Raw genomic sequence first — 26,799 nt, 5'->3', positions numbered from 1 at the left:
AGACAAAGATACAAGCTCAAACAGCGGGGGCAAGCAAACCAGCAAAAAAACCTTACAAAAAGTGGAATCACAAATATTAAATGAAGGCAATAACACCAATTCTCTAGTGGTAATTAATCGGACATCAGCACATCTAGGTGACAATGAACGCAATATTCTATCTCTGGGGTTGTCTTTCAGTCTGGCGTGTAACTTCAACTATGCGCAAACGCGTATAGACCTCTACAAATATACGAGGAAATTGAAACTTCGCAAGTTCCATGTGCTGCAAAAAAACAGATCAAATATTACAACAAAAAGCAGTCTGTCTTTCCTTACGGTTAAAGATATGGAGCTTCTACGCGATTTGCAAGAACTAAGAGAGGAAAGTACCGGAACTTAGAACAATGAAGGACGGACGCATTTTTAAGACCAAATCATTTTTCATCCCTACTATGTTACATGATAATTTAGATGTGTTCAATGAACTAATGACTAAGCAATTGAAAAAGCTACATGTATCTACACTGCATATACGATGTAAACATACCTATCAAAAAAGCTGCTAGGGTCAACTAAATAAGCATTTGGTTTTATTTAATTATGTTGGATTTGTGATGGAACTGAGGATATTATGTAAACTTTTTATATTGTTAAATCATTTAGGTTATGAACTGGAATTTTATGAATTGTGGATGTATTTTATCTGATGTCTTTTATGATGTAAAAATCGAAATATAGACGTATGAAATCGAAATCTAATAAAGAAGTTGCAAGCCAATGAAAACATAATCATACGGCAGTCCAACAAAGGTGGCAACGTGGTCTTGTGGCCACGTGAACTATATCTGGAGGAAGTACTCAGCCATCTAAATTATCGTGAGTGTTATAAACGTTGTAAAATGAGAACTGTCAAATTGGCATGGAATGACTTTTAAGTAAAGTTATGGCTTGGAAAGGTGCTGGACTACTGAATGGGGATGAATTTAAATTTCTCAAAAAGAATCACCCGTTTATACCGGTCATTTATTTTATTCCCAAAATACACAAAGACTCAGTAAAGCCTCCAGGAAGGCCAATAATTTCAGCACGTGACAGCATTATGGAGAACACGTCACGTTACGTTGACTATTTTTTACAAGAACACGTCAAGCAGCTACCGTCATACATACAAGATGCCAGTGACTTCTTAAGGAAAATTGGTGGTGTGGCAGGAAGATTATATCTTAGTCACCCTAGATGTCACTTCGCTGTATACCAGCATATTCCATCGGGATGGTATCAAAGCAGTGGAACACTTTTTGAGCAAGAAACCAATGTGCATGTTGAACCATAATAAAATGTTATTGAATATGATCTCAACATGTCTGACTAACAACTTTTTCTTGTTTCAAAATCAAATCTTTCAGCAAACAAGAGGAGTTGCCATGGGAGCCTGCTTCTCCCCAAGCTATGCCTGTATCCATATGGGACTGTGGGAGGAGCAGGTCTTCAATGTCACCTTTGCACAAGTGTTAGCTGAAAAGATAATATTGTGGTATTGTTACATTGACTATTTATTTCTTGTTTGAAAAGGCCGTGAAACAGAGGTTTTTACGTTTATTGAACAGAATAATGACAATGATTTAAATCTGCAGTTTGTAGCACATGTTGGCAACAAATCAGTCAACTTCTTGGATCTCGAGGTATACATTAACCAAGGAAAACTGGAGACAAAGTTATACTGCAAGCCAACAGCTGGCAATACTGTGCTCCACGCCACCAGTCACCGCCCTGAGCACCTGATTCGCAGCATTCCCTTTGTTGAGATGCTGTGAATCAGGCGCATATGCAGTGTGGATGCAGATTGTATCTTGGCATAAAATGAGAGCAGGAATAAGTTCCTGGCTAGGGTCTATCCAGTAGACATTCTAGATAAAGCTATTAGGAAAACAAGCCTAATATCTAGATCCATGGCATTGATCTCTAAAAAGATGAGGGATCAACTAGCTGGCTTGACCACAAATACTGATCCACCCAGATCAATTTTAACCTACAACCGTCCACACTGAGCTTTCCGCAGAATAGTTAACAAAAATTGGGTTGTAGTGCGCAACGACCCAATTATAGGCGTGACACTTGAAGAGTCACGCAGCATAGTATTTAGAAAGCCACACTCAATGAGTGACATGCTGGTCAAAAGCAGCCCAGAGATTGTCTCGTCTAAATCAAGGATACACATGGCTAAGGGTTTTGTAAGTTGTTCTACTTGCAAAGCTTGTAAATACAGCAGAAGTAGTACAGTCTATAGGAGCCCGTTTCATGAAGTCCCTATTACCATATCTAAGAGGCTAATTCACAAAACAGAGTTTGCTATTTATGTGCTTGAGTGTTCCTGTGGCCTGCAATATGTTGGTAGTTCCAAGTTGCCGGTCCACAAGAGGATACTCCAGCACATAAGGGCAATCAACAACAGTGACACTACCTAGCCAGTTGCCAGGCATTTTAAGGAGGTCCAAGCCAAATACCTGGACCACCACAGCTACTTTGTGGTGGACACTAATCCACCACTCAGACGCTGAAGCAACGTGAGGCCTGTTTAAGTAGATTGGAAACTAGGTACATACTGGAGTTGGCCACCAAGTCACCCAATGGGCTCAACTCCAGTGATGACCTATACACCTGCTTATAAATATATCGAATCGCCTCATACCGGACGCGGGCACAGTGAGGACGGAGGCAGCCTAATTCTGGCCGAGGACCACGGCGATTAACTCCCGAGAGGACCCCGGTTGGCATGGTTGGCACATTGGCCATGTTGCTAAGTGAGGACATTATTTATTACTGCAAACACCACTGAAATTATTAGCACTTACCTACAAATAATGCAGGAAGATAACCCAATCGTCGAAAAGCTCCAGTCCTAAACCAACAGTTGCTCTTAGTTTCATATCCATTCGTTGCCTGACCCGAAGACAGACAATCATTACTTCTTCAACTTAAGCATCTCTTATACCCATAAGCGGGGATTGAAAGAGACAGATTTCAGGAAGCTCATCTAGTCCTGATGATGATCATTAATCGGTAAAGATTGAAACGCCGTCGACCCACCCAAGGAAAATCCCCCACCCCACTGTATATAGGTCTGTGGATTACTCCTTGTTTTAATGTGACATTTCGTATATTCTCACTTTATTCACTCATGTCACGATATGCACTCTCACTCATGTGAGCACCTGAAATGCATCTCTACATGTTGAAAATATGGAATGAATATATATTTTTCTGTTACCCTACATGTTCTGCTCCTAAAATTAATTTGATACTAAAAAATCTCTTGTTATTTACTACTTAGGCCACCCTTGAACCATTGTTTTCCCTAATGTAAGCTTGTAATAATAGCAGAAGTAGCAGAGTCTATAGGAGTCCATTTCACGAAGTCCCCTATTACCATATCTAATAGGCTCATTTTCAAAACAGAGTTGGCTATTTATGTGCTTGAGTGTTCCTGTGGCCAAGGTACATACTGGAGTTGGACACCAAGTCACCCAATGGGCTCAACTCCAGTGATGACCTAAACACCTGCTTATACATATATCCAATCACCTCTAAGAATTAGAATGTTAGAAACTTTTTGCACGAAACCCCTCATGACATCAATTTAATTCAGATATAGTTTTAAAAAAAATCAGTTTAATCAATTTTTTATAGGTGGAGCTGAACACATTTACAAGCATTTGCACTTTTTCAGATAGATGGACATAGAGTTGCAGCTGTAGCCCATCAAGACCTGAATTATTTGGTTTATATGTTTCTAATATTAGAGATGAAACATCATCCAGCAGTTAATGCAGATGGAAGTTTCCATTTCTGTTATTATACCACAATCGGTCTGCTTAGTCGGTATCATCTTATGGTGGCAGATATTTAGCAACCAGTTGATAGCGTACTGATTAGTACAATTTTAACATTTATGGATAATAGATGTTTTAACGTTAGAGTGCTTTATTTAAGTGTGAGCGCAAAATCCGTTCCGCTCGCGGAATTTGCGGATTTTCGGTAAATCCGCAATCCGCAAACTCCCGCGAATTTACCGAAAATGTGCAAATCCGCGAGCGGCGGATCCGGGGGGCAAAAGTTCAAGCCTTCAAGCTTGAAGTTGTTATAACTATTTTAGGATGGCACTGGCAGCTTGCCGGCGCCATCCTAAAATAGTTACAGGATGATGGACAGCTCACTCAAGGGACCCCTGCGCACATCGGTGCGATTGCATAGTAACACACACATGGTCGCTGGAACTAGTTGAAGGTCAAATTCAGTGACTCATTCATCAGCCCAAAAACAATCGTGAGCGTCGACGAGGCTGGGCAGGTGTGCTTTCTTCCCAAATCTACCGTCGAAAATCAGCTGTGATGCTGGATAGAGGCCTTTGCATCCTTGACTTTCACGAGCGCAATCCTCGTGCTGTTCCTGTGACCAGGAGCTTCTTTCTCTTGATCTGCTGCTCCGATCGGTCTCTGACCTTTTATACACACAAGAGGCATGTGAACTCGCATGGAAGCCCCGCCCGTTTGGCCCCGCTCACACACTCGCGGTGTGCACTGTCTTCCCGCCATTTACCCACTATGATGGACAGCTCACTCAAGTGACCCCTGCGCCCTTCGGGGCGATTGCATTGTAACACAAACATGGTCGCTGGAACTAGTTGAAGCTCAAATTCAGTGACTCATTCATCAGCTCAAAAACAATCGTGAGGGTCGTCGAGGCTGGGCAGGTGTGCCTTCTTCCCAAATCTACCGTCGAAAATCAGCTGTGATGCTGGATAGAGGACTTTGTATCCTTGACTTTCACGAGCGCAATCCTCGTGCTGTTCCTGTGACCAGGAGCTTCTTTCTCTTCATCTGCTGCTCTGATCGGTCTCTGACCATTTATACACACAAGAGGCACTTGAACTCGCACAGAAGACCCCCCATTTAAAAAATCCTCAAAATCCGCGTATTCGCGGATTTTGCAAATCCGCAAATTCGCGGATCATGGATCCGCGAATTTACGGATTTGCGTATTCGCAAAATTAAGACAGTATGTTGTTTGTCTACTTACTAGCAAGGTTTTTTCCATTGGCACTAGCACTTTAAATTGAGCACATACGCCCCTACACGTTGTCATGTGATCAAGGCCGTGGTCGGCCGAAATACGTAATGGTAATTAGCTTCATCAGGAAGCACTAATAGATAACCTGCTTTATTTTATCTATTAGTGCTTCCTGTTGAAGCTAACTTTGTAACTTTGTAACTATTTTAGGATGGCGCTGGCAGCTTGCCGACGCCATCCTAAAATAGTTACAACAACTTCAAGCTTGAAGGCTTGAACTTTTGCCCCCTGGACCCGCCGCTCACGGATTTGTGGATTTTCGGTAAATTCACGGGAGTTCGCGGATTGCGGATTTACTGAAAATCCGCGAGCGGAACGTATTTTGCGCTCACACTTAATTAAAGCACTCTAATGTTAAAACATCTATTATCCATAAATGTTAAAATTATACTAATCAGTACACTATCAACTGGTTGCTAAATATCTGCCACCATAAGATGATACTGGCTAAGCAGACCGATTGTGGTATAATAACAGAAATGGAAACTTCCATCTGCATTAACTGCTGGATGATGTTTCATCTCTAATATTGGAAACATATAAACCAAATAATTCCGGTCTTGATGGGCTAAAGCTGCAACTCTATGTCCATCTATCTGAAAGGATGTATGACGTTAGCATGCATACTTTTACCACGCATACCATTACCACACAATTTTTACAAAGCAGGACCCTTTACAACGAATGCCTTTCCAACGCATTACACTACAACGCAGATACTATTACAACGCATACCATTACAACGTAAGTATAGGTAAATATATAATATTTTAAAATAATGTAACTAATAATTATTTAAATATTCTAATTAAATTAATTTTTATTTAAGAATTTGTAAATATATGTTAAAAATACCCCTATACCCCAAAACCCAAACCTAGCCCTGAACCCTAAAAATACCCATGTACCCCAAAACCCAAACCCAGCCCTGAACCCTAAAAATACCCATGTACCCCAAAACCCAAACCCAGCCCTGAACCCTAAAAATACCCCTGTACCCCATAACCCAAACCCAGCCCTGAACCCTAAAAATACCCCTGCACCCCAAAACCCAAACCCAGCCCTGAACCCTAAAAATACCCCTGTACCCAAAAACCCAAACCCAGCCCTGAACCCTAAAAATACCCCTGCACCCCAAAACACAAACCCAGCCCTGAACCCTAAAAATACCCCTGTACCCCAAAACACAAACCCAGCCCTGAACCCTAAAAATACCCCTGCACCCCAAAACCCAAACCCAGCCCTGAACCCTAAAAATACCCCTGTACCCCATAACCCAAACCTAGCCCTGAACCCTAAAAATACCCCTGTACCCCATAACCCATACCTACCCCTGAACCCTAAAAAACCCCTGTACCCCGTAACCCAAACCTAGCCCTGAACCCTAAAAATACCCCTGTACCCCATAGCCCAAACCTAGCCCTGAACCCTAAAAATACCCCTGTACCCCATAACCCAAACCCAGCCCTGAACCCTAAAAATACCCCTGTACCCCATAACCCATACCTACCCCTGAACCCTAAAATACCCCTGTACCCCATAACCCAAACCTAGCCCTGAACGCTAAAAATACCCCTGTACCCCATAACCCAAACCCAGCCCTGAACCCTAAAAATACCCCTGTACCCCATAACCCAAACCCAGCCCTGAACCCTAAAAATACCCCTGTACCCCATAACCCAATACCCCTAATAAATGTTTTAAAAAAAAAAGATAAACTTACCTATACTTATGTTGTAATGGCATGCGTTGTAATAGCATCTGCGATGTAATGTCATGTGTTGTAAATACATGCGTTGTGAATACACTTGCGTTGTAATAGTTTCATTGTAACAGTATTTCGTGGTAAAAGATGCGTGGTAACGGTTGTATACCATCTGAAAAAGTGCAAATGCTTGTAAATGTGCTCAGCTCCACTTATATATATATATATATACACTTATATAGGTTATATTAGAGTCTGAAGAGGTTCATCGTATTATCACATGAATGATGTCATCAGTGATGTGATCAGTAATGTCAAATGAGATGTCATCAGTGATGTCATTTGAGATGCCATCAGTGATGTCATCAGTGATGTCATTTGAGATGTCATCAATGATGTCATCAGTGATGTCATTTGAGATGTAATCAGTGATGTCATCAGTGATGTCACTGACCATGTCATGAATGATGTAATATGTGACATGATCAGCAGTGGATTGCGGGTGCGCGATATATAGTTAGTGCAACTAACTATATATGTAAATTTCAATGGTTTTGTGTGAGTAAAATAAGGTTTTGTAAATGCTAATTCCTAACTATATATGGTCTATAACCTATGGTTTTTTCAATGAATATATATATATATATATATATATATCCAAGAAAAAAGGTTGCCCATGTGAGGAGCCTCTCACGTCAGGATTACACACCAAACCGCAGGTAGCAGTGTAGACAGCATGTACCACGCGTTTCAACAGGCAGGAAGCGGATCTGTAAAGAACATTGCTTTTATTAAAATTGGAGAGTCCCACCCATGTAGGCGTGTCTATTAGCATGCTGGTAATTGTAGTCCAAAAATTGCTAATTTAAGACTCCATCAGTTCTCTTGCCAAGTGGCCACAAATCCTGCCTTGTGTAACAATAAAGTTCCCTGTTGGGTGAAATTCGCAAAGTACACCACTGTACCTCACCGCCCAATGTCACTGCACCTCACCGCCCAATGTCACTGCGGGCAAAGCTCCTGCATCCCAGGAGCGCTGGTGATTCCCAGCTCTCGGGATCCGCCTGCAAGCGTCGGGGCTCCTCGCGGCCGAGCGAGCCGCTATTCCATCCAAGAAAAAAGGTTGCCAATATGTGATGTCATCAGCAGTGCATTACACGCGCAAGTTATAGTGAGTCCAACTAACTATAATGTGGAATTTCAATGGTTTTATGTCAGTAAAATTTCCAGCTAACTATAACTGGTGTGAAACCTATGGTTTTTTCAGTGAATTTAATAGGTTTTTTAAATGCTAATTCCTAACTATAACTGGTCTGAAACCTCTGGTTTTTTCAGTGAATTTCATAGGTTTTTTTAATGCTAATTCCTAACTATAACTGGTGTGAAACCTATGGTTTTTTCAGCGAATATATATATATATATATATATATATATATATATATATATATATATATATATATATATAAATATTCCACGTTATAGTTAGTTGGACTTACTATAACTTGCGCGTGTAATGCACTGCTGAGGACGTCACATATTACATCACTCATGACATGGTCAGTGACATCACTCATGACATCACTGATGACACCATCCAGTGAATGTGTGTCTTTCTGAAAAATAAATATGTTTTACATATGTATATATAAAGGTCGATGGAAGAATAAATATTTAAATAAATGTTTTAATGAAGGTTTTTTTTAAAAAAATTGATTGGTTAACTGGCATATTAAGTGTATCTTAGTGAATACATATATTAGAGAGTAATGTTTAAATATTTAAATATATGTATCAGTGTTTCACTTTGTGTATAATTGGCTACATGGGTTGGTGAGTAGCTACATGTGTGTGTATATGGGTTATTAGATGTTTTTTTAGTATCAGTATGAGTGTCTGTATGGTTTGGTGGGGGTATTACTTAGCACATACATGCATCAATGACTGACTCACTGTTTGTATGTGTTTTGAAGACAGCATATGTGCAGGACTATATGGGCGGATGAGTGTGTATATGTGTGTGTTAGTGAGTGAATGACTGTCTCACTAGTGTCTTCATCAGTAACGACATATGTTTTCTCTAGTACATGTGAGTATTGATGTTTATAAGTGAGTATATGTGAGATTGTAAGAGTTCCTGTTTAAATAAGTATGTGTTTCTATAAGTGATTGTTTAAGAGAGTAAGTATGTGTAAGTTTCCTTAGAAGTAAGGTGGTAGTGTGTTTATAGTTGTATATGCAAATAAATGGATGTTCAATAGTGTATTTGCATGTGTGAGTATGTTTGTAACAGGATGTATTGGTGTATCACTACATATGATGAGTGAGTATATGTATGAGTGACTATATAGAACTGTTGGTGAATGAGTGGATGTGTATATAGATGGTGGAATTACTGAATTGGTGGTTGTAACTGGTATGGATATCTCCATTTTTTTGAAAATGTTAATTTCTATTTTTGAATGTGTTTCAAGCATAACATTACACTGAAAGGAGGTCTGTCAATCTGTCACAAAGATGGTGTCATCAGTGATGTCATGAGTGATGTCACTGACCATGTCATGAGTGATGTAATATGTGACGTCATCAGCAGTGCATTACACGCGCAAGTTATAGTGAGTCCAACTAACTATAACGTGGAATTTCAATGGTTTTATGTCAGTAAAATTTCCAGCTAACTATAACTGGTGTGAAACCTATGGTTTTTTCAGTGAATTTAATAGGTTTTTTATATGCTAATTCCTAACTATAACTTGTGTGAAACCTATATTTTTTTTCAGTGAATTTCATAGGTTTTTTAAATGCTAATTCCTAACTATATATAAGGCCCCAAACCTATGTTTTTTCTCTTTGAAGTTCAAAATTTGGTTAATAGCAAATGTCTATAGCTATGAAATGTAATATTTTTGAAAATGAATAAATCCTATATTTTATTTGTATTTTAAACAATTTTTTATTTATTTTTTTGACCCTGGAGCGCTCCCGGGGCGCGCTCCGGTGAGCGCCCCGGAGAGCGTAGTCGTTTGAAGCTCCCCGGTGCGCGAACCGGGAAGCGTCCCTGTAGCGCCGATGTCGCGAACCATGTCATGAGTGATGTAATATGTGACATCATCAGCAGTGTATTGCAGGCGCGCAAGTTATAGTGAGTCCAACTAACTATAACGTGGGAATTTCAATGGTTTTATGTCAGTAAAATTTCCAGGTAACTATAACTGGTGTGAAACCTATGGTATTTTCAGTGAATTTAATAGGTTTTCTAAATGCTAATTCCGAACTATAACTGGTGTGAAACCTATGGTTTTTTCAGTGAACTTCATAGGTTTTTTAAATGCTAATTCCTTTCTATATCGAGTTTGTAACCTACGATTTTTTTTATTTGCTGTTTTGTGTGAGTATTAATTAGTAATATATTTTTTTATAATATTTTTGTTTTTTTTAAATCATTTTTTCTTGCGGCGCTCTGGGTCCGCGCACCGGTAAGCTCTCCGGAAAGTGCACCCAGAGCGCTACTTGCGTTCGTATAAAAAAAATGAATGAAAAGTAAATAATAACACAAGACATTTAATACCATACATATCAAAGCAGTTTTTTTGAATAAGGAAATGAAAATAATTTTGCATTTCTGTGAAACTATCAAAATGTCACTTCAGCGTGCCACGTAAGCGCCCCCGGAAGCGCCTACGTTCGCGCCGCGTATGCGCCCCCGGAAGCGCTCCGGTGCGCGCAGCGTCGGCGCATCAAGTCATGTGACCTTAAAATAACACTTTTCATTGGTTGCTAAAAGTTTTTTTTTACAAAGAATGAAATCCCCACCCATTTCCTTCACTTCTTCTTTCACTTTTGTGACTGAAAGACCTGCCTTTTTTCTCTTCGATCTTTCTTGGATAATCATGGCTGCCAGACCATCCAGCAGTGAAGATGAGCCTGGATTAATTGATGAAGAGCCTCCTCAGCCGAAGGTGAAAGAGCATTTCATCTGGAATTTTTTTTCCATACCAGATGACCAGAAGAAGGTCAATGCTCCAAAAGTGGAGTGCAGGATCTGCCTCACAGTCCTGTCACGGGGTGACCCCACAAAGAAATATTCTTTTGGGAACTCCACAATGCTTCGCCATGTGGAGAGGAGGCACCCCCAGAATTTTGCCCGGGAAAGTGTCAGGGCTCTGGCACAAGAGGTTCCCAGTGATGGGGCCTCTACATCCACCGGAGGAGCAACTACTTCAGCGAGGGGACGATCGCAGGAGCTGGTTCCAAACATTCTGCCTGCATTCAACAAAGGTGTCCTGAAATGCAGATACTGCGATCAGCTACTTACCTTTGGGGAGCAAAGTGTCCTGCTCATGGTTCGAGCATTGGAGAACCATCGCTGCCGTTCCCAGCCCTAATTATTTTTGTTTTTTTTGCTTCTGTTGAGCAGTTTCCATTACCTGTTTTTGTTTTTGTTCTAAAAAAAGAAAAAAGAAGAAAAAAAAGTTATTTTCAGAACTATCTCCAATTCTTATCAAAGAGCTATATTCTTAAAAAAATGAAAAAGAGTAAGTGAAGTGGAGTGCATTGATAATGGAAAGGAAAATGAGTAAGAAAGAACAGAAAGGTATGAGAGGAGAAAGGAAGTGAAGTAGGGGGACTGAAAGAAGGTGAGTGTTGGGAAGGAAAGTAAGGAGAAGGAAAGTGAACATGGGGAATGTGGATATTCAAAGAAAATGTTGAAAAGGAACGGGGGTGTGGAAGGGTAAGAAAATATGCATTGCTGGAGTTGCATCATTTTTGTGACACACTCCAGCAATGCATCACTTTTGCGCTTACAGATACGTCTGAAATACTGACGTATCTGTAAGTACTTCTGACATAATACGTCATAAATTTAATATGACGCATGACTAGAAGACTGAAGGCCTCATTTATGAGGCCATGCGTCACTTTAACGTAACCGGAGCGTCACTTTTTGTGATGCACCAGTGGTGTAAAAAATGCACCTTATTCAGTCATATTTACAAAGTGACGCATCTAGGTAGATGAGTCACTTTGTAAGCCCCTGCGCCACATTATACCTGCGTCAGGTGTAGTGTATGCAGAAGGGATGTATTGACGCAAGAAATGGTCGTAGAGGTGACGCAGTGAAATCTGAGATACAACCCACGAAAAATGGCCGAAAATAATAAGAAATCCTAAAATAAACAACCAAGTGAAATAACATACTCTAAATAATAAATTAATAAATAAAAACTCAACTATATAATTACAAAAATATTATCTACAACTATATTTATTATATCCAGCTACAGTCTTTCCCTTTATATTTTTGCCATCACAATATTTTTGATACAATATGTGTGTCTCATGATATTTGTGAAACAATATTTTGGTGGAATTCCAAACATGCTGCAGGATTAGACATGCTTGACTTGAAGTACCATTCCTGTGGTGGAGTACCTACCATAGATGCAGAAATACTCAGAAGCCTTGAATAAAACTGGAAAGTAAACACATTACTGGTATAATTGAGATTGAGCATTTAATCATCCTGCTCAACAACACTAAAATGGAACATGTATAAGGTGCGACAATTATGAGGCACTAGAACGTATTTTTTTTATCTGCATGTGTCTAGTCTTAAAATATTTGATTTTAAGAACGTAAGAACATTAAATTAGACTGTATTAATGATATTGTAAAAGCTGAACATGATCTTCTCTTCAGCAGTAGAACCTGCAAATATATAGGTGGGAAAGCAGTTACACATCCACTACTTGTTATGTATGCTGGATATTGATATTGCCTTGTACTTGGCAAATAAGATATTTGTTTTGTGTCGGTTTACATCTAATTCCGATGAAAAGTGCACAGGTGGTTCCCAAAATCAAGACAGTCGAACATTTTAAAGTTGTTGTAATACTTTATTCGATAACAAGGTATCATAAAAGTAAATACAATTTCATCAAAAAAGGTAAAATTAGATAAAAACACATTTCGAAGCACAAAGTGAAGAAACAAGTTAAAAACTAGTTAAAATACACATCAGTGATAAAAACGGGTCCGGTTTGGTTTGTACAAGGGCTAGAAAGTGTTAATAATAAAGTGCAAGTTGATATATTAACACAATTATACCGCTTGGTGTCCTACCCCACTCGCAGTTGAGTAAGCTTTGTTCGTATTTGCCATGCTTTCCCCAGGAATTTTGCAGCTCCGCAGATTACTATCATGGATGTGGTATCTGTTGTTAGAATGTGGAGAGACACTGAATATTGCCTTGTTCCAAGTTCTCTACTATTTTGAAGTCAAATATGCTGTTGAAACTGGTGCCCTAAAGTTTGTCTGCCTCTCTTCTGTAGTTTTGACACCAATCTGACTATACTCCTACAACATGTCCTCTGGAAGGATGTGTTAATTGTAGAAAGCGTTTGTGTTTTATATCCGATGCTACCTTCCATGTGAACATGTTTTACCACTGCAGTGAAACACCTTGTAACCTGATTGTTTGGCATTCCTTTCCAGAACCCCTAATATCGATGGCTTGGCAAGAGAAGGAGTTAAGCTTACTCATCACATTTCTGCTGCTCCACTGTGCACACCAAGCAGAGCAGCTTTCATGACTGGACGGTACCCATTCAGATCAGGTACTCAATATCACAGCAAAAGCACACACTTACTCAATAATCACCTTGCAAAAGAGAGCACGGAGTTTAGTACAAGAATTTAAATTACATGGGCCATATTAGTCATGATTGTGTGAGACCTATGCAAGGAAACTTTGTAAATACTCTAGCTATCCGGTAGGGGCCTATTCAGTGCAATTTTCTCTGAGAAGCCGTCTCTTACTTCTTTATGTTTTAGATGGTAATTACACCGGACTATGTAAGTCTGATTCCCAAAGCATTTACTGTGAGGAGTTGAGTCTTAATACTGACTGTGGTGTGACTTGTTAGTCTACTTCTTCTAAGCTTAAAACATGCTTATCAAGCAGCATTGCGTTGCTCAAAGGACAAAAAATAGTGCAGCGCCAGATTAAGTAGAAGTCGCCTGCTGATGACGCATTGTCGGCGCACGTGCTAAATATGGGGTTTCTGCCCCACACATATTCTCGGGCTGTGGCAAAAAGCAAACTCGGCACTGTGTTGTGTGGGTTTTCAACTGGAGGCACCTGTTCCAGTGCAAACTATTCTACATGTAGACACACCAGAACAGGGGTCAGACATGTAAACTGCGTGCTTCAGGGTAAAACACCTTTATTTGGCATTCAGATTTGGGGCAAAGCCAGACCACTATATTTTAGTATACTTAAATTTGCACCAACACCTACGGTTTTCGCTGTGGCATCTGTCAGTGGCCGCTCCTTGCATATATTATCTGGGGTAGACTGCAAATGGGCCTGAGGGTTAACTTTCTGCAACAAAATAGCATTTGTGTGTGAAATATGATCCTTCATTGCTGTTTGCTTCTTTGCGACGCTCTGCATTCCTTTCAGTGGCATGATATCTTCAGTACATTTTGCCTGTTATATACACGTTTAAGCTCCTAGGAAATATATTTGGAGAAGATGAAAGTTTTCAAAATAAACACACACTGTAATTCAATAATTTTAATTGTACAATTCAATTAGAATAACTAGAGTTAACGCAAAGGCATGTTGAGAGCTTTGCATGGCATTACTTTACAAAGTATAAAAAATCTGTATATGGGACGTTCAGAAAAGCCAAAAAAGTTAGCATATTTCATAAAAGCCTGGGACCAGATGGGGTACCATTTGACCTCCCTGGAATTATCTAATAGAATTCCCCTTTTTAAAAAAAGATCGTTCAAACCCAAAATATTACAGACCGAGCTGCCCAGGGACATCTTAAGGATTTTGGGGCCAAGGGTCTAGACGTATTTTGAGGGCCCATGCTTGGTACAGCTTTGAATCTATGACCCAATTTCAGCTCTATAATGCCATCTTTGGTGAGGTCACTGACAGTGCAAAGGCATGCTTGTCGAAATTCTAAAGTTGTTCCATTTAATAGTCCGGGATAGTGAGGTGTGTTTTCAGTATTGTAACACAGCAGCATCTCACTTGTATTATTGCAAATAATCACTGTGACACCCTCCCATTTATCATATAAAAGGTTCTGTTTTGATCTAAACATTTTTTATGGAAGTTGCATGAAACATAAACACAATATTTCTCTTCAAAATGTCGAATAGACTCTGCCACCTCACTCGCATTTAAAACAATCGGTTTATGAATTACTCAAGGTAATCTGGGGAAGACTCTGCAGAACAGAACGGACTGTATCAAGGGTCCCCTGAAAGGCCGTGGCCCTGGGCCAGAGCCCACTTTGCCTATGTGTTAAAACTTTTCTGGAGATGCCTTCTTGATTCTTCAGCAAAGAGTTTGGGGAGAATTCAGCTGCAAGATTTCAAGAATGGGCTGATAAAGCAGGGATTGTGTCAATGGTGCAGTTTGGATGTCTAATCGGGCTTTACAACAGGGAACTCTGCCAAAATCGCTATGTACTTGTGGGAAATTATGTTAAAAATAAAAAAGGGCAGCATCAGTTTAGGGGCATATTTATGGGAATGCAACGCAGCAAGTCAAGTTGCTGCACTGCATGACTGGGAAAGAGTAGCAATGTGCTGTATTGAAAAGAATAAGGCTTATTCCTGCCTTTGTCTCTGGGCTGGTGCCGTTGTGACTGCCTACCACCAATGCAGGGCAAGGGTGCCTGTGTTGCCTGCAGGATTGTTTAGGTGCAGGAAGGGGCACTTTCCTTCACAAAATCAATCCTGAGAGGCACATTCCTCTTTCTATGTGTGCTGCAGAATACTGTAATATATCAAGGACCCCCTGGTAAGGATAAAGTTCCTGGGTCAGGGAAATTAGTTCAATGCGAAGGTATCAACCCAGGCCAAATTACAAAGGACAAACACTGGCTATTTAAAGACACAAATTATGCATAAACTATAACACAGAAAAATATACTGATATAAAAAAGTTTTTTAATTATATTGATAAGAGATTGAACACATATATCATGTATACAAGATAATTTGATACAATAAAAAGATTTTTGTTGATGTTAAAAATAAAACATTTGTTCTAAAAACACTCAAGGGACAGGATTGTTGTTCTATATACTATTAGCGCGGCTGTTGTCTTTCAAAAGGTTTCGACACGTCGTCGTGTCTTCATCAGGACAATATTTTTTGCAGCCAAATTTTCATTGTATATAGGATGAACTTAAATTCACTAAGATTTCTGTAACTCCTGTAGTTTCAGGTTAAAAGTCGATCGATATTTATCAAGCCTGGAGTGGCTTCATTTATTTCTTCCAGTCTTCACAGTAGCGAACGAGGAGTGAGGCACCTTAAACAACTTTGTTTCGGTATGTGATATCTTTTTCAGAGAATTTCACTGCTCGCTTCTCACTCTTCATTTCAGAAATACGTAACCACTATTTTCCTTAAAACCAATGTTCACCACGAATAATGTTTTCGCTGCGAGGCGGTATAAAATGCTCGTACTGAAGAGAACGTTCAGGACGCCATGATAGCTCTGGATATAACCCCTTTAACCCTTTTGGGGTTCCGCTCTGATTGATGTTTTCCTAATGTTGATTTTCTAATGTGAGACTACAGCGATGTTGCCGAGTCTTTCTTTTCGCGTATAGCTGACAAGGGGAACAGTGCTTCTAAGCATCAAGATACAAGGAAGTTTTCAAAGCAAGGTTTTTAGAAATCTGTGAGGTTTCTTCTGCTCTAGTATTTCCACAGTGTACTGGCTGGTTCAAAAAAACAAGGGGGACTTTTAACCTGAAACTACAGGAGTTACAGAAATCTTAGTGAATTTGAGTTCATTCTATATACAATGAAAATTTGGCTGCAAAAAATATTGTCCTGATGAAGACACGACGACGGTCGAAACGCGTTGACAGACTACAGCCGCGCTAATAGTATATAGGACAACAATCCTGTCCCTTGAGTGTTTTTAGAACAAATGTTTTATTTTTAACATCAACAAAAATCTTTTTATTGTATCAATTTATCTTGTATACATGATATGTGTTCAATCTCTTTTATCAATATAATTAAAAAACTTTTTTATATCAGTATATTTTTCTGTGTTATAGTTTATGCATAATTTGTGTCTTTAAATAGCCAGTGTTTGTCCTTTGTAATTTGGCCTGGGTTGATACATTCGCATTGCTGCAGAATACACCACACCTAGAAAAAGGAAGTAATGAGGAGAAATAAAGAGTTCTCCTCATTATGCCTCCTCTGGGAAGGAGCGTCTTTTCAGCGCATTCCCAGGGCTACCACTTTTGATATATCTGGGAATGAGTGAAAAACCATGGGAGGTGCGTGGGCTTGGAAGGCCTTTCCCGGGCAGAGTAATGCAAAATAGGTGGTCTTGAGTGCTTCCTAATTCACATTATGGGCTTGCATCACAATGCAGGGTGCAAGCGCGATCAAACTCCCCTCATAAATATGCCCCTTAGTGTGTATGGACCAGCCAGTGATGCTGGACCTCGTCAACCGGTTAAAGCTGTGGTTGATAATGTTAAAAATGGGAAGTGATCCTAATTTGGTTTCACAGATACAGCAATTGTACTTTTGTACTTGCTTCATACTATGTTAAGGAACATAGAGCAAATGTATCAGGCCGTTTTATTCATTAACAGTGGTGCACCAGGGATGTGTTTATGAACCTTTTTTAATCCCCCTCCATTTACATAAATGACTTGGAAAAAGTCTTATAGCGGATCTCACTGAATCTCGTAGAATTGTAAACGGAAATTGCCCCTTCCTTCTCTATGCTGAAAACACAGTCCTGACTTTAAGAAATCCAATTGTATTGAAATGTTTAGTGTGTAAATAAATTGCCTGTATTGAGCGTTTTTGGCTTGAAGGAACACATTAAAATCGAAGATGAAGTTATAGTGTCCAAAGAGCATGGACATCAGACCTGTATGGATCAGCTATAATTATATGTAAAAGTGATTTAGTCAGACCTTTTTAAAGAAAATATTGACAACTTGGAAAGGGACCTAGAAAAAGGTCGGCTTCTTTGTAAGCTATAGTGTAGCTATCTGCACACAAACTATTCTTTGCATGTGTGCTTAAAAATGCAACACACATGCAAAGAGGAAATAGTGAGAAGAAATAGATATATTTCTTCTTGTTACACCAGCCTCAGGGTGGCACAGAATCTTTGGCATAAACCCATCTCTACAAGTCTTTGATGAAAATTCGATGTGTATTGAAACTTAAGCAATACTAAGACAGGGGTATAGGGCAAAAGAATTGACTGCACTACGTCCACTATCTCGTGGTCTAGTTTTGTGGGTCCCAGAAACCTGATGCCACATACCCCTAGGCTTCCAAAATAATGCCCAAAAGCACTCTTGCAATGCAACACAGTGGTTCAGCACACCATACAGTATACAGTAACAATAATAAACAAATTAATGGTATCAGTAGGCCATAGGATTTTCTTTCTTGCTTTTATTCAAACTCTTCATACAAAACGTAGCCAACGCGTTTCGTCCGAAGGACTTCTTCAGGGCGAAAATTATCAGAAATGTATCATTGACTGTTCATGTCATAGCTTTATGTCGAGGTAAATCTTTCGAATATAAAATGGCAAAGATAACCTCCTTTTAAGAGAGACTAGTCCGTTCTCCTCAGTGTGTGTAGGTTATGTAGATACGTGATTGGAATGGAGCCAATATTCACATCCTATTCCAGTGATGTCTGTAATCACCTTGAGTATACGCAGCGTGTTCGTTCTCCCTAGGTCACAGCCTCGAGTTGGTAGTTCGAACTACCAACTCGAGGCTGTGACCTAGGGAGAACGAACACGCTACGTATACTGATACTGATAAAATGGAGTGACTGTGGCCTCCAATGGCTGCAGCGGGTGCTGAAAGTCCCTAGAAGCTTCGGCGGGGGCAACTTGGTGGCCGCGGGGTGTCGTGGTGAAGGGGACGGAGGCGATCTGCCTGGACAATGGAACGACCCCAAAATGGCAGCGCGTGGATTCTGAGTCGTGACTGGCCGGAAGAGCTGCATAACAGACGAGGCACAGCGGAGAGCCTGGAGCTGCGGAATTGACCTGGCGCAGCCAAAGGCAAGTGTGGACGTGAGAGCGGGGGTCCGCTGCACAGTGGAGGACCCGAGACCCCGCCTGACTTGATAGCGGGCACAACGTAGCATGGTGGCAGCACTGGAGTGACTGAGGCTGGAGGCGGTGCAGGCTCTGAGGGGCTTATGGATTTGTGGAGCCAACCTGCGGCTGCGGCTCTGGAGCGGCAGGCAGGAGACCTGCGTGAGTGGCGAGGCCGCGGCTGGGAGACAGGCTCAGCGGTGGGCGTCCACCCTCCCCGTGCCGCGAGTGCCCAGGAGGAGCTGTGGGTGTGACTGCAAGGACAGAGGACTGCGGAGGACGAGGCACGGATCGCTCACCGGGGCATCCCCTGAATTGCGGTGGGCCCCCAGTGACAGGAAGGCAGTGGCTGAGGTCGGAACTGCTGCTAGTGGAGCCCTGGAACCTTTGGTTTTGAGGAGTGGGGGGGCATGGTGGTGAGCCCCCCCCTGTTGTGTTGAAAGATCGGTGGTGTGGCCTGGAGGCACGGGTGTGCAGAAGGCAGCTGAGATGGGAAGTGGAGCATCTGGAACCGACCCATGAGAATTCGATCTAGGGGGAGACATGCCTGCAGGCGCTACGGGGTGCATGGGCCGCAGCAGTTGGGCCTGACCTGGACTTTTGGTGCAGAATTGTGAGGGGGAGTTAACCCTGCAGAGGGCCCTGGGAGACTGCAGGGCTGCCATTGCAGGAACCTGGACCTAGGTGTTGGATCCTTGGGGAGCAGCTCATCCGTGTGAAGTGTCCAGCAAGCTATCCTTGAGATAATGGGTTCTCAGACTGCTCAGAATGCCATAGGATCATAAGCTGCTTTTGGTCTTTGCGGACACATCGTCTCATGTCCTGGAGATTTTTAGGAGCATGGAATACCTTGAATACGGGGATCACAAACCGTCCGTGAACCCCTGAAGCACAGATCGCCTGCCAGACTAAGTTAGCACTGCATGCCTGCTTTGGTTCAACCCTTCATATGTATTAATCGGTGATCAAAGGTATTGCATGACCATCAGCGTGGAATCTCTTGGTATCGAACAGCCACTTGAAGCAGGACCTTGAGCCTCAGGTGCCTGCCAAAGGGGAGTTCTCAAGTATCTGTGGGCATCAGACTTATCTAAGAGGGTGCCCTGTATTGAACGTGGACCTGATTGGAGTCTAACAGTTTATAACACCATTTCAGGAGCAGTTGATTCATCTCAGTGGTTGTTCACAGGCATTTGGAGCCTTGTCACTGCTGAGGCAGGTGATTGGCTTGCCGACTGCATGCTATAGAGAAGCATCGGGATATCTCAGCCTAGTGACGGCGAGAGGGCGTTCATTGGTGAAGGACCTTGACGGAGGGAAGGCTGGGCAGCGCCATAGATGCGGAAAGGGCCATGAGCAGGGAGTGAGTGAAGTGACCTGGCGGATCACGCAGAGGCAGGCAACGCTGTGCCTCTAGAAGTTAAGGGTAACAGGGTGTTGCCGCCGCCGCCTCTTCAGGGCGAAGTCTTGCAGGACCCCACCACATGGAGCACGTACCCATTCTGAAACCGAGCAGGATTGCTGCCCTGTGGAACCATGGGCAAGCCGCGAGGAAAGCAGGTGGGAGCACCTACAGAACAGGAGGAGGACTCAGCGCCTGGAGAGGCTTTGAAGGGATTGCCGACACAACCGGAGGGAATGCTCCAACAGCAAGTAAATCAAATACTAAAAGCTATTACAGACACCAGGGAGGCACTGCAGTTGGACATTGCGCATGTGTCGCAGGGATTGAGGTTACTCCGGGCGGATCATGCCAAACCCACTGATAGAGTAAAAGAAACGGAAGTGGCTGTGGAAACCTTGACGCCCACACAGAAATCAATGGAAGCACGAAGGGTGGACTTTCAGACCCGACTGCAGATGCTGGAGAGGCGGGCAGACGATGGGGACGGGCGGAATGGAAGAAATAATATACGTGTGGTGGGGCTACCGGAGGGAGTGGAGGGAACCAACATGGTGGACTTCTTGGAGGGGTGGCTGCAGAGGACGGTCTCACTGGAGGGGCTGTCCACCTTCTTCACATTGGAGAGGGCCCACAGAGTGCCGGCCAAGCCCTTGGGCCCTGGAAGACAACCGAGGCCGGTGGTGTTCAGACTGCTCCATTATAAGGACAGGGCTCTCCTCCTTAACAGGGCAAGGACAGCGGGCCCCTGCCCAGTGGATAATAGCATGGTGACATTATTCCCTGACTACCCGCTCGAAGTCCAACTCAAGAGGGTGTCGTTTGTGTCAGTCAAGAGATCTGCGGGATGAAGGTGTCCAGTACTCTCTGATGTATCCGGCCAGTTTGAAGGTCCTGGTGGATGGTAAGGTGTCCTTTCATGACAGCCCGGAGAGGGCCTGGACCTGGCCCCCTCCGGGCATCAGCAAAGTGGTGGGGGTGAGGAAAAGTAGCCAACCTTGAGGCTGTGGAGGACAAACTGAGGGATGAGGAAAGAGCCCGTCTGGGGAGGCCAGCGATAGGTGCAGCGGTGCTAGAAGCTAGAGAGGTGGTTGCGGTACAGATGGAGAGGCTGTGCTCAAAGCGCGGATACAAGCGGAGGGGGACAAATCGGGTGCGTTACTGGCATGGTTGGCCAACCTGAATACAAGGGGCGTGCAGATTTTAGGCTTGGAGGCGACCACCGGCGAATTGTTATATACGCAGGTAGGGATTAATGGGCGTTTCTGTACAGCACCCAGCTGACTGGGGAGGCTGGGGACATAGAATATTATTTGGGAGGACTTGTGTTACAGAGTTTGAGCAATGTGAATCACTGGGAGGTGAGATCTCGTAAGATGAGATTAGATGTGCAATTAAACACATGGCCGGTAATAGGACCCCTGGGGTGGACGGCCTACCCATTGAGTTTTATTCCAAGTACGTGGACCTCCTGTCACCACGACTGCAGGTGTTCTACAAGGAGGCGTATATGGTGGGAAGGCAGCCTGGGGCCACTAGGGAGGCTATCATCCCCCTGCGGAAGCCGGGTAGGGCGTCGATAGATGTGAAAGCATACCGCCCTCTCTCTATGCTGACCACTGATTACAAAATCCTGAGAAGGATCTTGGCGACACGCCTCCTCCCATATATGTTGCCATTAGTGCACCGAGATCAATTAGGCTTTATTCCTAAATGCAATACGGCTACCAGTATTAGGCGTTTACTGCGAATCCTGGAGGAGTGCCAGGAACCAGCATTGAAAGCCCCGATCTTATCGGTGGATATAGAGAAGACATTTGACAGCCTAGAATGGTCATTTCTTTTTAAAGTAATGTGCAAAGTGGGGTTGGGCGCAGTGTTCGTACGTTGGACCCAACTGTTTTATTACTCGCCGACGGCCCGGGTGCGGACAGGGGGATGGTATCAGGGTCATGTTCGGTGGGACGCGGATCGCGGCAGAGTTGCCCGCTTTCTCCACTATAGTTTACTTTAGCGATTGATGCACTGGTGATCCGGGCTAGATCAGGTAGGCACTATGCTGGAATAGGGGTTCGTGGGGAGATACATTATATCTTGCTCTATGCAGATGATCTGCTGATGTTTCTGGTGGACCCTACTGAGGTAGATCTGGAGCGACAGAGCTGTTGCGTACGTTTGGGGAAATGTCGGGGCTCTGGGTGAATTGGGAGAAGACTTGCATATTCCCGGTGAATAGGGAGATGGTTGCTCAGCAGGATTGGAAAGATTGCGATGGGAGCCATGTTGTCGTAATATTTGGAACTAACATTTATCATGAACAGGCGGACCTTCTGGAGGGAAATGTGAGCAAAGCGGTGCGGGGGATTAAAGGGAATATGGCGCTCTGGGGCACTCTCCCGCTTTCGGTAGCAGGTAGGGTGGCGCTGCTGAAGATGGTAGCACTTCCTCGATTGCTCTATTATTTTAGGACGCTGCCGGTCAACATTCAGAGCTCAGAGTTTAGAACACTGCAGTCCATGGTGGGGGGCATTCTGTGGGGGAATGGGAGGCGGCGGGTAGTGCTGACCATGATGATGAGACCTAGAAGTGCCGGGGGATGGGCAGTCCCTGATTTTGAGGGGTATTAATTAGCAGCCCAATTACAGTGGCTTACGCAGGCAACGGCTAGAGAATTTTGGGGTACAGATGGACTAGAGGATAGGTGGACCACGAGGCATTTTCTTTCGTTCATAGTGATGGGGCAGTGGCTGCGACTCAACACTTTGACGAGGGAGGAGAAAATGCTCAGGACCAGCTGGAACGGTTATAAGCGCAGGAGTGGTGTTTCGCGCCGGAAAATCCCTAGGCATGTGTACGGCCTTCCCGCACAGGGGGACTGGCCCATGCTGGTGGAGTGGGAGGAACTAGGGTTGCAGATGATTGGAGACTTATAATTGGAGACTTATACGAGGAGGGGGCCCTACTGCCATTTCAATCGCTGCAGGCTAGATATGACCTGCCTAGGAGTGACTATTTGCTACATGCTGCCCTGGTGGCAGCGATTCAAAAGTATTGGGGGACTGGGCTGGTGGAGCCCCCATCGTTGGCATGTCAGTATGTGGCAATTGCAGCGGGGACAGTAAAGGCAGTGATTTGCCTATACAGGCGAATGTTGGAGGAGTGACTGCAGCCACTGACACAGCTGCGTGAAAAATGGGAGGCAAATTTGGGAAAGGATATTCCTGATTCCGCATGAGCCATGATTGTAGAAAGGGCTTGGAAAGGTACAAGGAACGCCAGGTTCCAGCTTATTCATTTCTAAATTGTACATAGGGCCTATTTAACCCCTGACAAGATAGTCCAATACTTTCACGTGGAGATGGCATGTTGCCCCAGATGTAGCACCCAGGCAGCGGATTTCCATAATAAGATATGGAGCTGCACGCAGCTCGGAACGTATTGGGAGGAGGTGGTAGAAGTCCTGAATGGGGTGACGGACAGACAGGTGGAGCCTGACATGGGGGCGACCGCTGAGCCTGTAACCAGGCGAGGTCGCCCCCACACACTGCTGCTTCTGCCTCGTTTGCCTGCCTTGTGTACTATTGCCTTCGTTTCTCCCTCCATTTTGTTATTCTTTCATCTTGCCTTGTGTACTGTTGCCTTCGTTTCTGCCTCCATTGTGGTTCTCCTTCACCTTGCCTTGTGTACTGTTGCCTTCGTTTCTGCCTCCATTTTGTTTTTCCTTCACCTTGCCTTGTGTACTGTTGCCTTCATTTCTGCCTCCATTGTGGTTCTCCTTCACCTTGCCTTGTGTACTGTTGCCTTAGTTTCTGCCTCCATTGTGCTTTCCCTCACCTTGCCTTGTGTGCTGTTGCCTTCGTTCTGCCCCCTTTTTTCCCTTCGTTTCTCACCCCCCCGGACGACCCAGCCGCCGCTGAGCCACCCTCTGACCTCCTTTCCTGCCGCTGCCTCCCTGCGGCTCTGCCCCTCTCCTGCCCATTCGCCGCCCCGCTCCCGCCACCCAGCTGCTCCTCCCTCCCAGCTCCTTACTTATGACGCCCATGCGTACGCGCAGCGAAAGCGGCATTTGTGCGCCGATGGCGCGCCAAAGGCAAGCCCATCTGCGCCCGTCCGCGCCTGGACTGCGCCCAGCACCAGGACCCCTGGCCCCCGAGAACGCCAGCCAACACGACGGACTTACGACCCCAACACCCTCAACGCACTCCACGCCGTCCGGAACCCCGCCTGCTGCCAAGCCGCCCCGAATTGCATCCACGGAGCCTTCACCTGCAGAGCCTGCAAGTTCACCTGCCTCCGAACCTGCACAGCACCCGCCAAGCCAAGCACCAGCAAGACCCACCTCAAGTGCATCCTGCTCAACACCCGCTCCTTCCACAGGCACGCCATCGAACTCTGGAACCTGCTCGACTCAACTGCACCAGACGTCGCCTTCCTCACGGAAACGTGGATGAACTCCTCCTCCACACCTGACATCGCCATCGCCATCCCAGACTGATACAAGATCACCCGGAGGGACCGCATCAACCAGACTGGAGGAGGCATCGCCATCGTACACAAGAACACCATCCGCATCACGACAGACTCCAACGACACCTTCTCCGCCGCCGAGCACCTCCACTTCCAGATTCACACCGACCCTAAGACAACCCTCAGTGGCACCCTCATCTACAGACCCCCGGGACCACGCACCCAATTCAGCGAAGACATCACGGACTTCATCAGCCCGCACGCCCTCCTCTCCACTGACTACATCCTCCTAGGAGACCTCAACTTCCACCTGGAGAACAACAAGGACCGCAACACCGCCGCCCTGCTGGACAACCTCGCCAAACTCGGACTCAAGCAACTGGTCAACACCCCCACCCACTACGCCGGCCACACGCTTGATCCCGTCTTCTCATTCAGAGAGCACATCACCTTCAGCCACTCCACCGGACTTCACTGGACTGACCACAGCTGCGTCCACTTCAGCTTCAGAAGATCCACGAACCACCACCTCCCGCAACAGGTTCCTCACAGGAGCTGGAGCAAGATCACCACCGAGCAGCTCACCACATCCCTCGGCCAGAACCCTCCCGCCAGCACTACGGACCCCAGCGAAGCAGCCCGCAACTTCACGCAATGACTGACCGCCTGCGCCGATGACCTCGCACCACTAAAGAACCCTACCAGCAAACCCAGAAGCAAGAAGGCCCCCTGGTTCACCGAAGAACTCAAGGACTCCAAGAAGAACTGCTGCACCCTCGAGAAAGCCTGGCTCCTCGACCAGACCGCAGACAACAGGACCGCCCTCAAGCACGCCACCCGCAAGCACCACCAGCTCATCCGCACCACCAAGAAGAAATCACTGAAGGATCGACTGGACAACAACGCCCACAACAGCAAGGAACTCTTCAGCATCGTCAAGGAGTTCTCCAACCCCAGCACCGGCAACAACAACATCACCCCTTCACAAGATCTCTGCGACTCTCTCCCCTCGTTCTTGCACCGCAAGATCGCCGACATCCACAACAGCTTCGACGCACCATCCTCGCACCCAACCGTCGACCCAACACCCCCCACCGCCACCCTCCGCACCTGGACCACGGTGACCACCGAAGACACAGTCCGCACGATGAACACCATCCACTCCGGATCTCCAACCGACCCATGCACCCACCACGTCTTCAACAAAGCCGACGCCATCATCGCACCCCATCTCCGGAACATCATCAACACCTCCTTCAGCACCGCCACCTTCCCGGAGAGCTGGAAGCATGCCGAGCTCAGCGCCCTACTGAAGAAACCAACAGCTGACCCCTCCGACCTCAAGAACTTCCGCCCGATCTCGCTCCTCCCTTTTCCTGCCAAAGTCATCGAGAAGACCATCAACAGAAAGCTTACCACCTTCCTCGAGAAGAACGGATCCCTCGACCCCTCGCAGTCCGGCTTCAGAGCCAATCACAGCACCGAGACCGCCCTCATCGCAGCCACCGACGACATCCAAGCCCTGCTTGACAACAGGGAAACAGAGGCCCTCATCCTCCTGGACCTCTCCGGAGCATTCAACACGGTCTGCCACCGCACCCTAGTTCAACGCCTCAACAATATCGGGATCCAAGAGAAGGCACTGGAGTGGATCATCTCGTTCCTCACCGGGAGAACACAGAGAGTCCGCCTCCCTCCGTTTTGATCCGAGGCCACCGAAGTCATCTGCGGCGTTCCGCAAGGATCATCACTCAGCCCCACCCTCTTCAACATCTAAATGAGACCCCTTGCAGCCATCGCAGGCCAACACAACCTCAACATCATCTCCTACGCCGACAACACCCAGCTGATCCTCTCCCTCACCAGAGACCCCGAAACCGCCAGAACTAGCATACACGAAGGGATGAAAGACGTCGCTGAGTGGATGAAGAACAGCCGCCTGAAACGGAACTCAGACAAGACGGAAGTCCTCATCCT

General features: G+C 44.7%; 1 protein-coding gene across 1 annotated transcript in view; it reads left to right on the top strand.

Annotated features, from left to right (window-relative positions):
- Nucleotides 1-26,799, top strand: part of LOC147698098 (arylsulfatase D-like) — a 723,577-nt gene that overhangs the window by 277,056 nt on the left and 419,722 nt on the right. The window contains exon 4 of the mRNA XM_086934774.1: nt 13,307-13,428. Coding sequence (XP_086790900.1) covers nt 13,307-13,428 — 122 coding nt within the window. The remainder of the gene's footprint in view (nt 1-13,306; nt 13,429-26,799) is intronic.

The sequence above is a fragment of the Lissotriton vulgaris genome, chromosome 8, assembly GCF_964263255.1.
Source record: "Lissotriton vulgaris chromosome 8, aLisVul1.2, whole genome shotgun sequence".
In the NCBI taxonomy this organism is placed as follows: Eukaryota; Metazoa; Chordata; class Amphibia; order Caudata; family Salamandridae; genus Lissotriton; species Lissotriton vulgaris.
The sequence above is the reverse complement of the archived record's forward strand: the minus strand, read 5'-3'. Positions and strand labels throughout refer to the sequence as shown.